The sequence below is a fragment of the Anomaloglossus baeobatrachus genome, chromosome 6 (genome assembly GCF_048569485.1).
Source record: "Anomaloglossus baeobatrachus isolate aAnoBae1 chromosome 6, aAnoBae1.hap1, whole genome shotgun sequence".
Lineage (NCBI taxonomy): Eukaryota > Metazoa > Chordata > Amphibia > Anura > Aromobatidae > Anomaloglossus > Anomaloglossus baeobatrachus.
The window spans coordinates 355,237,993-355,255,542 of record NC_134358.1 but is presented as its reverse complement, the minus strand read 5'-3'; the positions used below and the strand labels follow the sequence as shown (position 1 = coordinate 355,255,542).

Here is a 17,550-nt window from a genome sequence, read left to right as displayed (position 1 = left end):
GCGTCTGAGTTGGAGTGGAGCTCTCTGCCCTTCACTGATCCAGCCTCTGGCCCATCCATCTGGCCCATCAAGAATCACTCTCATTTCATCAGTCCATAAAACCTTTGAAAAATCAGTCTTAAGATATTTCTTGGCCCAGTCTTGACGTTTTATCTTATGTTTCTTGTTCATAAGTGGTCATTTTTCAGCCTTCCTTAACTTGGCCATGTCACTGAGTATGGCACACCATGTGCTTATTGATGCTCTAGTAATGTTGCAGCTCTGAAATATGGCCAAACTGGTGGCAAATGGCATCTTGGCAGCTTCACGCTTGATTTTCCTCAATTCATGGGCAGTTATTTTGCGCCTTTTTTGCCCAACACGTTTCTTGCGACCCTGTTGGCTATTTGCCATTAAATGCATGATTGTTTGGTGATCACACTTCAAATGTTTGGCAATTTCAAGACTGCTGCATCCCTCTGCAAGACATCTCACAATTTTGGACTTTTCAGAGCCTGTCAAATCTCTCTTCTGACCCATTTTACCAGAGGAAAGGAAGTTGCCTAATAATTAAGCACACCTTATATAGGGTGTTGATGTCATTACATCACACTCCTCCTCATTATAGAGATGCACATCACCTGATTTACTTAGTTGATAGTTGGCTCTCAAGCCTACACAGCTTGGAGTAGGACAACATGTATAAAAAGTATCATGTGATCAGAATACTCATTTGCCTAATAATTCTGCATACAGTGTATTTCTGATGCCATGGCTGCTACAGGTACCTGGTTTGAGGCCCAACCGAAATCCTTCTTTTTGCTAAGCTTACAGAACATAAAATAGCGATGTAAGAAGTGTGTTGACATCAGGTCAGAGTTTGTGGAATAAATGTAAAGTTTCACATCCTATCTCGTTTCTTTCTTGGTAAAGCCAAAGACTTAGTTAACAAAATGAAATGCTAGTGGGAATGTTAAGAATAGGTTTCCAAACGTGAAATACAAATCCCTTTAAAATACAGTTTATTTAGATAATATTAAAATCGCCCAGGTGATTAATCCAATATTCAAACAATATATTGATATAAAATAGGGTGTTCATATAGATCCAGGGTAGCTAATACTACATAATATATGCAGGCAGATTTAATACAAATATCAATCCAGTACACACCTATACTATAGTGACCCTAATATGTCACTGTGTCTGGTTCTGCCTGTCAACGGAGGGTATGACACCCTAACTTAGCTGGGCGCCCCGTTCCTCGACGGCTAACCCTCACTCACCCTAAAAAACCCTAACAATTAATGATAAATACTGTACCTAAGGATTTTTTTCAACTAACCGGAGTTATGAAAACTTCATAATTGATCATATCAGAGGAGCAATACCTCAACATCAAACAACAGGTACAGAAATAGAACACCTGTTACCACTATATGCCAACAGGAGTTCTAAAAATCTTTTTTTCCTTAATTGATCATATGAGAGGATAAATACCTCCACACTAAACAAACAGGTACAAAGATGAAACACCCATTACCACAATATGCCAACAGCATGCAATAATAAATACTGCACCCACTAATTTTCAAAACTAATAGAAGTTATCAGAGGATCAATACGTCAATATCAGTAATCCAGGTACAGGAATAAAACACCTTTTGCCACAATGTGCCCACAGTATGTTAATCCAAATATAATGAGGATAAAGATTCTTCCCTCAAGCTGATGCTATATGCATGGCCTCGACGCGTTTCCCCGCTCATCATCGGATCATCAGGAGGCCCAGGAGAAAAGATGTAAGAAGGAAGATTCCAGCATCATTCTACCATACATGATGCTGGAATCTTCCTTCTCACATCTTTTCTCCTGGGCCTCCTGATGATCCGATGACAGGCAGGGAAATGCGTCGAGGCCATGCAGATAGCATCAGTTTGAGGGAAGTATCTTTATCCTCATTATATTTGGGTTAGCATACTGTGGGCACATTGTGGCAACAGGTGTTTTATTCCTGTACCTGGATTACTGATATTGAGGTATTGATCCTCTGATAACTTCTATTAGTTGTGAAAATTAGTAGGTGCAGTATTTATTATTGCATGCTGTTGGCATATCGTGGTAATGGGTGTTTCCTCTTTGTACCTGTTTGTTTAGTATGGAGGTATTTATCCTCTGATATGATCAATTAAGGAAAAAAATATTTTTACAACTCCTGTTGGCATATAGTGGTAACAGGTGTTCTATTTCTGTACCTGTTGTTTGATGTTGAGGTATTGCTCCTCTGATATGATCAATTATGAAGTTTTCATAACTCCGGTTAGTTGAAAAAAATCCTTACTTACAGTATTTATCACTGATTGGTAGTTTTTTTTTTAGCTTGAGTGAGGGTTAGCCGTCGAGGAACGGGGGCGCCCAGCTAAGTTAGGGTGTCATACTCTCCATTGACAGGCAGAACCAGACACAGTGACATATTAGGGTCACTATAGTATAGATGTGCACTAGATTGATATTTGAATTACATCTACCTGCATCAGTAGCGTAGCTAGCGGGGGGGCAGAGGGTGCGGCCACCCCGGGCCCTGTGTTCAGAGGGGGCCCACCCGTAGCTGCGATACCATTAACTATATCAGCGTGCACAGCGCCGATATAGTTAACCTCTGCAGCAGTGCGAAGGAGACATGATCTCCCTGCACTGCTGCTGATGACAGCGCACATGCAGGACACAGAGTCCCAGCATGGTGATGTCATCGCTCAGTGCCGGGTGCTCTCTCAGCTATTGTAGAGAGAGCCAGCCGCGGGCCGCTTGCTGCATAATGTCATTATAACACACATGGCCGTGCACAGTGAATTGCGCGCGGCCGTGTCTCTTGTACTGTGGATGTGGCCTGCCACACTGACAGGCGCAGACAGTGCTGACCGCCCGCATAGTACAGGAGACTCGGCCGCTCGCATGCACAGTGCGCGACCACGTGCGTTCTAATGACGTCATGCACGTACTGCCTCCATCCAGCCAAGGAACATCAGACAAGTGTTGCGGCTACATCCCAGTGGCTAGAAGCTGCCTGGGTAGTGGGCGTGACTGGCTTTGTTAGTGGGCGTGGCCATGTTTCCTCCCGTCCACTATAATCATGCAGGCTTCCCATCCCCCTCTCCCCCTGCGCCCCCCTGCACCCCCCATCTGGAGGTCTTACCTCGGTCCCCGCTTATATTATAAAGAACTCTAAGACAACTGGAGTTTCTGTTATCAGCTGCGTTGCTGAGGCCCCGCCCCTTCTGATCACATGGGCGTGACGTCACCACAGGTCCTTTAGCCTACAGGGATTTACCATTAAACAAGTCTGTGGCTGCACGGGAGAGAAGAAGTGTCCCCCAATCTTAAAAAGTAAAAAGCACCCCCAGTATGTGTGTCTGTGTGTATAGGATTGTGTTTATGTGTATGATTATTTGTATGTTAATGTTTTCAAATATGCATACGCTTCTATGTGACTATATCTGTGTATATGTCTGTATATATGTATGTGTATACGGCTGTACGCAGGTGTCTGTATGTGTATACGGCTGTACGCAGGTGTCTGTATGTGTATACGGCTGTACGCAGGTGTCTGCATGTCTATACGGCTGTACGCAGGTGTCTGCATGTTTATACGGCTGTACGCAGGTGTCTGTATGTCTATACGGCTGTACGCAGGTGTCTGTATGTGTATACGGCTGTACGCAGGTGTCTGTATGTCTATACGGCTGTACGCAGGTGTCTGTATGTCTATACGGCTGTACGCAGGTGTCTGTATGTGTATACGGCTGTACGCAGGTGTCTGTATGTGTATACGGCTGTACGCAGGTGTCTATGTGTATACGGCTGTACGCAGGTGTCTGTATGTGTATACGGCTGTACGCAGGTGTCTGTATGTGTATACGGCTGTACGCAGGTGTCTGTATGTGTATACGGCTGTACGCAGGTGTCTGTATGTCTATACGGCTGTATGCAGGTGTCTGTATGTGTATACGGTTGTACGCAGGTGTCTGTATGTGTATACGGCTGTACGCAGGTGTCTGTATGTGTATACGGCTGTACGCAGGTGTCTGTATGTGTATACGGCTGTACGCAGGTGTCTGTATGTGTATACGGCTGTACGCAGGTGTCTGTATGTGTATACGGCTGTACGCAGGTGTCTGTATGTGTATACGGCTGTACGCAGGTGTCTGTATGTGTATACGGCTGTACGCAGGTGTCTGTATGTGTATACAGCTGTACGCAGGTGTCTGTATGTGTATACAGCTGTACGCAGGTGTCTGTATGTGTATACGGCTGTACGCAGGTGTCTGTATGTGTATACGGCTGTACGCAGGTGTCTGTATGTGTATACGGCTGTACGCAGGTGTGTGTATGTGTATACGGCTGTACGCAGGTGTCAGTATGTGTATACGGCTATACTCAGGTGTCTGTATGTGTATACGGCTGTACACAGGTGACTGTATGTGTATACGGCTGTACGCACGTGTCTATGTGTATATGGCTGTACGCAGGTGTCTATGTGTATATGGCTGTACGCAGGTGTCTGTATGTGTATACAGCTGTACGCAGGTGTCTGTATGTGTATATGGCTGTACGCAGGTGTCTATGTGTATATGGCTGTACGCAGGTGTCTGTATGTGTATACGGCTGTACGCAGGTGTCTGTATGTGTATACGGCTGTACGCAGGTGTCTGTATGTCTATATGGCTGTACGCAGGTGTCTGTATGACTATACGGCTGTATGCAGGTGTCTGTATGTCTATACAGCTGTACGCAGGTGTCTATGTGTATATGGCTGTACGCAGGTGTCTGTATGTGTATACGACTGTACACAGGTGTGTGTATATATATATATGGCTGTACGCAGGTGTCTGTATGTGTATACGGCTGTACGCAGGTGTCTGTATGTGTATACGGCTGTACGCAGGTATCTGTATGTGTTATACGGCTGTACGCAGGTGTCTGTATGTGTATACGGCTGTATGCAGGTGTGTGTATGTGTATACGGCTGTACGCAGGTGTGTGTATGTGTATACGGCTGTACGCAGTTGTGTGCATGTGTATACGGCTGTACGCAGGTGTCTGTATGTGTATACGGCTGTACGCAGGTGTCTGTAAGGAGCTGTAGGCCCATCATAATGTGTATAAGGGAGGTGTAGAGGTATTATACTGTGTATAAGGGAGGTGTAGAGGTATCATACTGTGTATAGGGGAGCCATGGAAACATCATACTGTGTAGAGGGGAGGTATAGGGGCTTCATACTGTGTATAGACGAACTGTACATGAGAGGGACATTATTAAATATTAAGTGGACACTTAGGAACCATTATTGTTATAGGGGCACTCAGGGTATTATGACTGTGAAAGGCACACTGGGGGCTCTATTAATTTCTAGGAACACTATGTGGGCACTTTTCTAGGGCACTTACACAGGTCAGTAATATTTTCTAGGGGGAAATGTTACCATTTAGAGGGCACAAATGAGGCATTTTACCATGTAAAGGGCACAGTGGTGGCATTAATATGTGGGGGGCACAGTGGTGGCATTAATATGTGGGGGGCACAGTGGTGGCATTATTATGTAGGGGGCACAGTGGTGGCATTATTATGTGGAGGCACAGTGGTGGCATTATTATGTGGGGACACAGTGGTGGCATTATTATGTGGGGGCACAGTGGTGGCATTAATATGTGAGGGCACAGTGGTGGCATTAATATGTGAGGGCACAGTGGTGGCATTATTATGTGGGAGGCACAGTGGTGGCATTATTACCATGTGGGGACACAGTGTGGGAATTATTATGTGGGGGTACAGTGGTGGCATTACTATGTGGGGGCACAGTGGTGGAATTATTATTTGGGGGTACAGTGGTGGCATTACTATGTGGGGGCATAGTGGTGGCATTATGTGGAGGCACAGTGGTGGCATTATTATTTTGGGATACAGTGGTGGCATTACTATGTGGGGGCACAGTGGTGGCATTATGTGGAGGCACAGTGGTGACATTATTTGGGGGCACAGTGGTGGCACTACAATGTGGGGACACAGTGGTGACATTACTATGTGGGGGGCACAGTGGTGGCATTACTATGTGGGGGGCACAGTGGTGGCATTATTATGTGGGGGTACAGTGGTGGCATTACTATGTGAGGGCGCAGTGGTGGCATTATTTTGTGGGAGGCACAGTGGTGGCATTATTACCATGTGGGGACACAGTGGGGGCATTATTATGTGGGGGCACAGTGGTGGCATTACTATGTGTGGCAGTAAGAGGAGTCGGTTTTTGTGCCACACAGCAGGTGCAGTAATAGGGACACACACGGCAGCAGCGGCTCAGTATTGGGTGACGGCAGGATGAGGCGTTTGTGCAGGTTGGGATTAGATGGGGTTCGGTGCCGGAAGTGTGAGGAGTCAAATGTGTCTTTGTTGTAATTTCTGTAGATGAGTTGTGGCTGGAAGAAGTTGTCATGTCGGTCTGGGCCAGATGGAAAACACAGAAAAGGTGAACAACTCCATCCGAAAGAACGTCAGCAGTAAGTCACCAACTATAACTGCACTATGATCTCTTGTGCATGCTGGAGCATCCATATCTACCACTATATAGTCACCATATAGCGGTAATATCAGTATCATCTGCCGAGGTTCCACTATACCCACGATAAGCCTGCGCCACCGTAGTTATCATGGTTACCTGGTAAGGGGCCCACTCAGATGTTTTGCCCCCCCCTGAGCTGAAACCCTAGCTACGCCACTGGCCTGCTACCCTGGATCTATATGAACACCCTATTTTATATCAATATATTGTTTGAATATTGGATTAATCACCTGGGCGATTTTAATATTATCTAAATAAACTGTATTTTAAAGGGATTTGTATTTCACGTTTGTAAACCTAAAGCCAAAGACTTAGCAGCCCCTTGTATCACTGGTCCTTCACCACCACTCCTCCAATTCTGAGCTCCAGAGCTCAGTATTGGAGAAGTGGTAGTGAAGGACCTGTGCTGATGTCACGATCATGTGAATGTAGTGGGCGGAACTCAGATAAGAAGTGATTGTGAAGGACCTGTGGTAATCAGCAGAGTAGAAGTGCTTGTGAAGGACCTGTGCTGATGTTACGATCGTGTCACTGTAATGGGTGGAGCTCAGCAGAGAAGTGATGTTCAAGGACCTTTGGTGAAATCAATTACAATGCAGGGGGTATGACTAAGTTAGAAAAACAATCATGCCTGAACATGAGTGAGAGGGACTAAACTCAGCAAAAGTGCCGCCCTTAGGACTGAAACATAAGGTATTTACTGCATTCACCTAAGCATATAAAAAGTATTTTTTTAAGATAAATACGTACCTGGAATTTTTATATATTTTTTTTTTTTTTAACACATGTTAGTGATGAACATTGTGTCATTTAAACCACATTTAGAGTGGTTTAATAAAAATAAACCCCAACATAATAGGTTCCCTTTAAGGCAAAATAGAAACAAGCTAACTGATTCATATTATAGTAGTAAGAAGAAGGATAGCAGTCTTGACACTTGGTAGTGTGCAATGCTAAGATCCCAATCAGCGTATAGAGAACCACAGTACTTGGATAGATTGCTGTGGAGGTGATAGATTTATTCATAGTTGCAATGTGCAGTAATGTACAGGATGAAGTCTGACGGCGCTGCTCAAGATCTGGGTGGACTGAAACATTCATGGAATAACTCATATGACAATGACATTTATGAATAAAGCTATTATTCTCTGCTGACAAATTATGTGACTATAACGTTAAGTACATTTTTTGTTAACTTACATCTAAAGGGAGTCTGTCACCAGATTTAGGCTGCCCCATCTGAGGGCATCACAAAGTAGGGTCAGAGATCTTGATTCCTGAGGTGTATTACTTAACGGAGCTTATTGCTCTCTTCGTCCACTCAAAGATGAACTCTTGCTATGCTATGTAAGCTCTCTAAATCATGAACTTAGTCTTGCACACCACATAGTTTAGACTGAATTTATCACTGAGAGACCTAGCAAAACCACATAATATGAAACAACAATTCTAGCAAACCTACAGCAAGAAAACCAGAAAGTACCACACAGCTGGAAACGGGATCTCAAGAATATAGTGATAGGTAGAACAAGAGTCTGGTGCATTGATAGGTTGGAAGAGTCCCCTGCCACTCAAGGACAGCCTTTTCATCAATTCCATACCAATGGAGAAAGAGGTTAATCAAAGGTAAGTGGGCAAAGGGAGCCCACAACTCATGAAATCTCAGGACTTCCAATGTGTACAGAAATACTATGGCCCAAATTATAGTGTAAAATGTTTGGTGTTTTTATTCCAGCCCCAACCAGATGTGCCCATCGAATTCATGATAATTTGGCCCACAAAAGTGGAGTACATTACACCAAAAATGTGAGTTCACCCCAGACTACAGTAACATTTCTGGTGGAGAATGAATTTAGTGCATTTCATTACAGCACACCTTTGGTGCAAAACACCAATCTTATTGAATCATGAGGCTATGTTTGCTGCAACTATTAAAATGTCAGTTTACCAGAAATATAACATTTCTGCACATACATATCATTCCTATGACTTACGGTTTCATGTTAAAAAGATCCCTGTATCCTGTTGCATTTAGATCTTTAACTCTGTGTTTCTCAGCATTAAGTTTTTCTTTGGTCCATGTCATTTGAACATTCTCGGGAGCTGCGTTACTTGATTTGGCAATCACCGCAGAATGTGATGCCGTATTCCGGTCATGGATAAGCTGTGCCTAAGCAAAAATAAAATAGGATATGTCGGAGTGAATTAATAAACTATCACAACTTTACATTTAAAAGGTAATGTTAATTTAATTGACCCATTGTGAAACAGTCCTTTAAATAAAAGTTATTAACATTTAAATAGTAGCCAGAATTTTTTGTGTACAGTTTTGGACATCTTACATATAATGTAGTCCAACCTCCTTTTTAATACTACTAAAGTGATGCTTTGTGGTTCTCTGCTTTGAATGTGATCAGGTTGTCAGGAGTGTGTGTGGCGCCCCTGACCTGGTCAGGCACTACTGAGTACTGCACCCATGCTGGGACAGTACTTCCAGGTAAATCCAAAGGCCGGAATAGAGTGTGGATGCACAGACACATAGCAATCAGGTCTCCCACACCTTAGAGGGGACCCTTGGGCAGACCCAAGAGGGGGCATTCCTCCACATCTCATCTAGGGGTGTAGTGGAGGGGCTGGAAGCTAAGGTGGCAGTGGCTGTAAAGAAAGTAGAAGGACTTAGTCAGTCTGATAGTGAAGAAGGTGCAAAAAGGAGGGTTGCTAAAAGAGAGACGCGCGCAGACACGCTAGTCAGACCCTGCACGTGTAGTAGCCGTTGGCGGGGGTGAACGGTTACCAGCAAGTTGGACAGAAAGACGCTGAGGAAGTCAGCTGGTCATGTACGGAGACTCCTGGTGACTAGGCACGCACGGGGAACAGGTCCCTAGAGTAGATGTCCATTTATTGATCTGCTAAACCTGCCAGTGGGGGGGACCACAAGCCCCACACCAACCACCTAGAGTCCGAGCATCAGCAGCAACGAGGGGGCCCATAAGGAGGATCGAGCCTGGAGCCATCTGCCTTGGTCCACGCTGCCAGCAAATGGGCCAAAAAGGGGAGAAAAGGCAGTAGCGACTTCCCTGAATGAATCCCACGGTACTTTAAGTCAGGGATTATCCGAAACAAGAAGGCGAGTTAACGGTTACCCTTTTACCGGCTTAAAGGATACCTGGCTCCTCCTGGTTTATCTCAGCATCGTCTGGGTTATCTCACAAAAACATCTGAACGTGAGTAAAACAAGTTGAAAGACATCTTGGACTGAGACTGAGTTATTCTGGGATCTGTTGTTCTACACAACCGAGCCCCTGGGGCCAGCCTCACTCACGGGAGGCCATACCACCAGACTGCAGACTCCATCAGCCCCAGACGCTTGTTAAAACTGCAGTGGCGGTCACCCATATCCCTGACCGCAAACCGTGAGTGGCGTCAGGACTTCCATGTAAATAAACCTGACATACCTGTGGCCAGAGATACTAAAGTGAAGACCCTGTGGCATCCCTGAAGGTGGAGTGGTGTCCCTAGGGCGACCGCTGCAGGTGGGTGACACATTGCTTTTTTGGCGTCACGAACAGGATCAAGGACTAGACCTGTTAAGACAGGTGACAGTGCGCCTCAGCGGTCCGATCAGAAAATTTGAACCGTCACCATTTTGTTACTGTTAAAAGCGCGCGATCTAAGAAGCTGCAGCCCGTGAAAAAGAAAGGTGACCGCCCACAAAGAGGGGTGGCTGACCCAGCATGGGAGGAGTGCTCTGACACAGTGGAAGGAGAAGATGGGGCGGATCTGTCCCCGGACTGCGGGGACGTCCCAGTCCAAAGGGAGGAGAACAACCAGAAACGAAACTAAGACTGCAGCGTGACCAGAACCTGATGAGCAACGACAGAGATAAGATGGCGTCTGCAAGAGGTGACCAGGGATTGTTGGGTTGGACCAGGCCTATGACTGCAGAAGAGCTGGAGGCAGAAGTGGGAAGAATTGCCGACCGTATGGAAAAGCAGAGCAGGTGAGAGCTAGCCACTTGGAAGAAGGAGATGATAACTGCAATTAGAAACCTGCGGTTGTCGGGGCAGTTAGGCCCGCCTGGAGGCACCGCCCACGCTCAACTGGAGTCGTTGTCAGCAGTGGCGACCATGATGTGGGATGTCTCCAGCACGGATCTGAGTGAGTCTATAACTGCCCCTGTTCCACCTGGTATGCCGACCCCACCGGCATTGTTATCAGACGCCGATGCGATGCCTGATGCGATGCCCAGTGCGATGCCCGATGCAATGTCCGGTGCGACATCCAGTGCGATACCCGATGCAACGCCTGATGCAACGCCCGCGGTCAGACCAGACCAGGCCGCAACGCCTCCTGCCACGGCCAGACCAGACCAGGCCGCAACGCTTCCTGTCCTAGTTGCCCGACCAGAGGTGGTCACAGCGCCCCAGTCGCTGACTGAGGAACCAGCAACTGCACTCCGACCTGAAGTGGACCAAGAAATGGCTCAGATAAAGAGAGAGCTGAATGCTTGGTTTCCAGCACACCTGGTGGAGAAGTATCTGATCCCCAGGCTGCCATCCCGACCAGAAGTGGTCACAGCACCCTCTCCGCTGGAGAGGGACTCCTCATCCTACCTGGCTGATAAAAGCTCGTCCCCAGAGCTGCTCCTTGCCCGACCGGAGGAGGTCGCAGCACCCTCAGAGAGAGGGAGGCCCTAAGGTCGCGCTGCTGTCCCCCCAACGACCGGAAGAGGTCGCAGTACCCTCCACCAGGGAGGGAGAAGAGGACTTACAGCCATTAGTGCTGATCCCCAGCCAACCGGAGGAGGTCGCAGCACCCTCTGAGAGAGAGGGAGGCCCTGAGGTCGCGCTGCTGTCCCCCCAAGGAATCGGAGGAGGTTGCAGCACCCCCAGCCAGGGAGGGAGACCTGGTTGCATAAAGCCCTGGCATGTATGTGACCTGGTTACCTGCTGATGACCAGGTGATGGTAATGCGGAGACCAGCCCGCAGAGGGTAGCGTAGTGTGCGAGCCAGACTCCCCCTTGAGAAGCACACCCCAGAGAGAGAGCAAGTGGAGGCCAGGGACCTGCAGGAAAAGCAGTCCCTGTAGCGGGCCAGACACCAGGGCAGAGGTCCACTCCACCGTGGGGTAGTGGATGAATTTAACTGCCGCACAGGGTGGGGCTTTATAGTGGAGGCCGGAGTGAAGGAGGGGATCTTTGTCTCCAGACGGGACATGCAGTCCCACCTACAGTGGGGTCACCTTGGTTGTGATCTCTATGTGGGGGATGTGGTAGAGTACACAAGGCATATGGGAGAGAGAAGCTGGTTTGCCTTGGATGTGGTTCAATGTCCAAAGGAAACCTTAGCGAGCTCAGACTCCATCCCCACTGCTTCTACCAGGTCCCCAGAGTCATCACCACGAGAAGACTCCCAAAACACCCAAAAGCCAACCTCCAGGTATTAGAGCACTGAAAGAAAGAGCCCTGATCTTGAGAGAAGGAACTCTGTTTAGTCTGAAAGGTATAAAAATGTTTTTGTTTGCTATGACCAGTTAAGCAACGTTTAAGGAAATGTACCCACAAGAACTTTTGTGTGAACTGTTTGAGCATTCATTTGTTTTAGCACCAGGTTACGTGCCCTTTAAAAATGGACCACAGGCTATGAACTGGCTATAGCCACAAACTCTCGCATTGTAAAAAGTCACCTCAGTGGTACCAACTTCAGAGCACGCCTGTTTATGGGGCCTGGCTCTGCACCACCAGGGAGCACGCCTGTTTATGGGGCCTGGCTCTGCACCACCAAGAGAGCACGCCTGTTTATGGGGCCTGCTCTCCAACACACGGAAGCTGGTACGCCTGTTTATGGGGCCTACCTTACACCACCCTCCTCAGGAGAGGAAGATTGGAGGAAAGGTCTGGGATACAGATGGCCCAGACCTGGTCATCAAAGGGACTGGTGACCTGCCTCCTGGAAGTTGCTGGGTGGGACCAGGACTTGTGGGTGGTGGGTGGTGGTTGGTGGTGGAATGGTACCTGGTATGTTTTAAATGTAAATGACTCCCCTGTGTGGGAAAAGTTGTATTTAAAAATTTTCTTGTCTTTGCAGCCCAAGGACGTGCTGTTGATAACCAAGGGGGAATGTGGCGCCCTTGACCTGGTCAGGCACTACTGAGTACTGCTGTGGAAGGAAGAGGGAGAGGGAGTGATCCAGCACGAGTCCTCCTTAGTTTAAAACATTCGAGTCTTTATTTGTACATCTTTAAAAACATAGTGAAGACCGAAAAATAGCTTGCATGGTAAAGGCACAATTCATGAGGGCTTTACGCGTTTCGGACTGACAATAAAACCAACTAGTCCTTAGTCCTTTTTAATACTACTAAAGTGATGCTTTGTGGTTCTCTGCTTTGAATGTGATCAGGTTGTCAGGAGTGTGTGTGGCGCCCCTGACCTGGTCAGGCACTACTGAGTACTGCACCCATGCTGGGACAGTACTTTCAGGTAAATCCAAAGGCCGGAATAGGGTGTGAACGCACAGACACATAGCAACCAGGTCTCCCACACCTTAGAGGGGACCCTTGGGCAGACCCAAGAGGAGGCGTTCCTCCACATCTCATCTAGGGGTGTAGGGGAGAGGCTGGAAGCTAAGGTGGCAGTGGCTGTAAGGAAAGTAGGAGGAGTTAGTCAGTTTGATAGTGAAGAAGGTGCAAAAAGGAGGGTTGCTAAAAGAGAGACACGCGCAGACACGCTAGTCAGACCCTGCACGTCTAGTAGCCATAGCGGGGGAGAACGGTTACCAGCAAGTCGGACAGAAAGACGCTGAGGAAGTCAGATGGTCGTGTACGGAGACTCCTGGTGATGAGGCACGCACAGGGAACAGGTCCCTAGAGTAGATGTCCATTTATTGATCTGCTAAACCTGCCATGGGGGGGACTGCAAGTCCCACACCAACCACCTAGAGTCCGAGCATCAGCAGCAACGAGGGGGCCCATAAGGAGGATTGAGCCTGGAGTCATCTGCCTTGGTCCACGCTGCCAGCAAACGGGACAAAAAGGGGAGAAAAGGCAGTAGCGACTTCCCTGGATGAATATCACGGTACTTCAAGACAGGGGTTATCCGAAACAAGACGTGCTAGGAAGGCAAGTTAACAGTTACCCTTAGACCGGCCTAAAGAATACCTGGTTTCTCCTGGTTTAATCTCAGCATCGCCCGGGTACCTCACACAACATCAAAAAGTGAGTAAACAAGTTGAAAGACTTTCCGGACTGAGACTGAGTTATTCTGGGACCTGTTGTTCTACACACCCGAGCCCCTGGGGCCAGCCTCACTCACGGGAGGCCATACCACCAGACTGCAGACTCCATCAGCCCCAGACGCTCGTTAAACCTGCAGTGGCGGTCACCCATATCCCTGACCGCAAACCATGAGTGGCGTCACGACTTCCATGTAAATAAACCTGACATACCTGTGGCCAGAGATACTAAAGTGAAGACCCTGTGGCGTCCCCGAAGGTAAAGTGATGTCCCTGGGGCGACCGCTGCAGGTGGGCGACACATGTGTATTTCCAAAGCATGCCAGTAGCTCCCGGCCACCACTTTGCAACTCTATTGCAGTGAATAGGATGGCTCCTGGGCATGTGCAGTAGAGTTCATGCAGGGAAATTTAATTTTTTCTAAAGGCTTGGCTGACAGGAGCGGTGCCATTTCTCATTTAAAAGATATACAACTGTGGAAAATAGGGCAATAAGGTCGTACCAGGCAAACAATAGGCTAGTAAAACATAGAGAACTCACCTAGAGGTGTTGTGAAGTCACAACTCTTATAATCGCGTAATGTATAGGTGAACAACTGCAGCCCCGAGCAGAGTCAATAAGATTAAGGAGAAGAAGATGGGTGTCTCGCCGCGCTATCACCAAACCAATCGATAAAAATAAATTATACCATGTCTTTATTCAATTGCACAGGTCAACGCATTTCGGAGATCGCAGTCTCCTTTCTCAGGACATCAAGCAAATGACACACAATCTCATTATTATTTGTATCCAGAGAGGAGAAAGGAACGGCAGCACTCACCAAAGCTTCAGTTGTGGTTATTTTATTTCCATGTAGAAGACAGGTACATGTGGAGGGGGAGGTGAGGAGAGGCTAGACGCCTGGATGACAGCGAGCCGTTTCGCACAACTTTGTGCTTCAACGGGTCTTGTGATGCAAGACGTCTGATCCATTCCCTGTCAAAGGTAACATGGATCCCACGTCACATCGTGATTAAAAACATATGTTTACCCACATACCAGAGGCATTATACAAAAATGGATATAATTTATATAAATTTCTAAAGTAGCAAGTTAATACAAAGATATTATCATTATAGAAAAACTGCCAGATTGTTTTTATCGTTTACTTCTTTGGGACCCAGGGCTTTCAGGTCCATTATAAGTCTGGATTCTTTTTGTAACAGAAAGCAATGAGTATCACCTCCTGTTGATCTGGGATCAACCCTTTCAATTCCTGCAAATTTTAGACAGTCAGGGTTGCCATTATGGCATTGCCTGATATGTCTAATTAAACGGGGTGAACGAATCCCTGAGGAAATAGACTTATAATGTTCCCGAAACCTGACGTACAATGGTTTTATAGTTTTTCCAATATAAAATCGCTGACAGGGGCAAAAAATTACATACACCAGAAATTTTGATTTACAAGAGATGAAATTGTAGCACTCCTGAGGTATCAGGTGCCACAAAATGTGAACATGGAAACCCAAACCCCGGAATACCCATGCCAGTCAACACACCAGCACCCTCAAGTCACATACACAACACCAATTCCAGACTGGGAGACTGCCTAGCAACAGGTAAAAGGGATGGGCACTTATTGGCTAATTGCCACCCAATCTGTAGGGAGAGACCAAGCAAGCGGAGAGGCCAGTGGTCAGATGGGAAGTTGGCGGGAGGAAGTGTGTAGTGTAGTCGGAGAGAGTTGAAGGTGAAGGAGAGTTGAGAGAAGTGAAGAGTGAAAGTACAGAGAAAGGAAAAGACCTGAAGTAACAACGGAACGCTGTAACAGGAGTGAGGGACTATGGAGTAAGGAACCAGGGCTCCAGGAACCATGGGTTACCTGTGGAAGTGGAAAACTCCAGGAACCGCGGGGCGCCTGTGGAAGTCTGGAACCTAGGCTCTCAGGACTTAGCACAAGGCGGGGTGCAGACCCTAGGACAGTGGGACACTTTATAGTCAGCTGTTAAATCTGCCACGTGAGGGGATCTCCAGGGTCCCTCACCAACCCAAAGAGTCTGAAGCATCAGCAGCAAAGAAGGGACCGGGGATTGAACCCCTTAAATAGTCCAGGCTGTCTGCAATAGGACCAATACAGAAACGGAGGGGTTCCCCAGAAGCTCTAAGCCACTAGAGCCCAATACAAATGAGTGTGCATGGAGGACAGCTACACCAGTTCACAGCTGGCACGGAGAACAAGGGGAGCGGGAACACCTGTAACCAGTACCAGCGGGTCCAGGTACCAGCCACAAGTAAAAGGCAAGTTGAAACTGCAATACCGGTGTGGACAGTTTCCTTTTCGCCTCCGTATGCATACTGTAACGCCTGCCTGGATCCACAGACTCAGATGGGCTGTAATGGGGAGGCTAGAGGGAAGCCACTCACCAAGCAGGACCCCCAGAACCCTGAAACCCTTTAACCCCTATACAGGGATTTGGAATTACACAGGGCCCTGGTGATCACTACCTGTGGAAGGCTGCAGTCCGATGAGAGTAGTAGTCAGGCAGGGTCAAACCAGGAATTGTGCAACAGGGACAGAATCGGCAGGCAATGACGTAGTCAGCAAACATAGCAGAGGTCAAAACCGGATCGGGCAGCGAGGTACAAAAACAGTAGGCAGGAGGGTAGTCAGAAAACACGCAGAAGTCAGCACACAGGAATATCCAAACAGAATAGGACGTAACAGGAGCCAGGAAAATCAGAACTATCTCTGGCAGTGGTCATGTGACAGGAGGGGGAATAAGAAGGGTGTGGTGTCTTCCCATTGGCTGTAGCGGAACGCTGGCAACTTCAGCTGGAAGACACATGCCACCCACAGTCAGCCAGCGGAAATGCAAATCCCAAGATAAGCCAGCCCAGTGGATGATCGGAGCCTGCGCCCACCGGTGCTGCTGGCATTGACTCCTCTCCCATCACCAGCACCATCCACGGCAGGAACACGGCATCGCCTGGCGATCGGAAAAGAAGTCGCTGGAGCAGACTCCGGCGGTGACGTAACACATACACTGACTGTCCCCTATTATAACCCTCATCATTCACTGCTGGGGTATAGAATTGCTTGTGGAGGGCCCAAAACACCTAAGCTGCATAACTCCACCAGCCCCATCAGGACCCTGCAGCAGCGGCTTCAATAACCTGGCCGCACACCGCAAGTGGCGAAGTCGAAAAACTCTTATTTTCCTCCCATTTTTCACCCCCTTTTTATGGGACCGACTCCCAGGGTAAATGAACCGGGCATCGGCCGCAACCACGACTGATTCCCCCTGCGCACCGCGCGCACGGGACCGAGTACCCCACAGCCCTGGGGCGTCACAAATCATTAATCAGAATTTTTTTTTTACCAATCTCTATCGATTCCCCTGTACAGTGATATATACAAATAGGGCAATTTCTGCACTTAAAATTTCCCCGGACTTTGTTCTGCTCTAACAAAGTTTTTTCTCTAACATTTGTATATCTATTTTAAATTAAAAGGTCACCCAGGTTTGCACTTCTTATGTAGGAAATGAATGGACCATTAGTTGCTATATCTGCCAGATCTTTATCTTTAGTCAGCATCCTGCAAACCCCGTCAAATGCCGGGGCCCTGGGCTGCCGGGGGGCCCACTCGCAGTGGCAGGACAAGTCACTGCTACTCAGAGGGGCCTGGTGCCCGTGTTGTCACTGGCCTCCCCACGCCGAGGATCACACTTTCAAATGTATCGGAATC

General features: G+C 47.6%; 1 protein-coding gene across 2 annotated transcripts in view; it reads right to left on the bottom strand.

Moving 5' to 3' along the window:
• Positions 1–17,550, bottom strand: part of SLC12A7 (solute carrier family 12 member 7) — a 1,179,416-nt gene that overhangs the window by 195,469 nt on the left and 966,397 nt on the right. For both annotated transcript variants that reach the window (XM_075315005.1, XM_075315006.1), the window contains one exon: positions 8,585–8,760. In XM_075315005.1, coding sequence (XP_075171120.1) covers positions 8,585–8,760 — 176 coding nt within the window. The remainder of the gene's footprint in view (positions 1–8,584; positions 8,761–17,550) is intronic.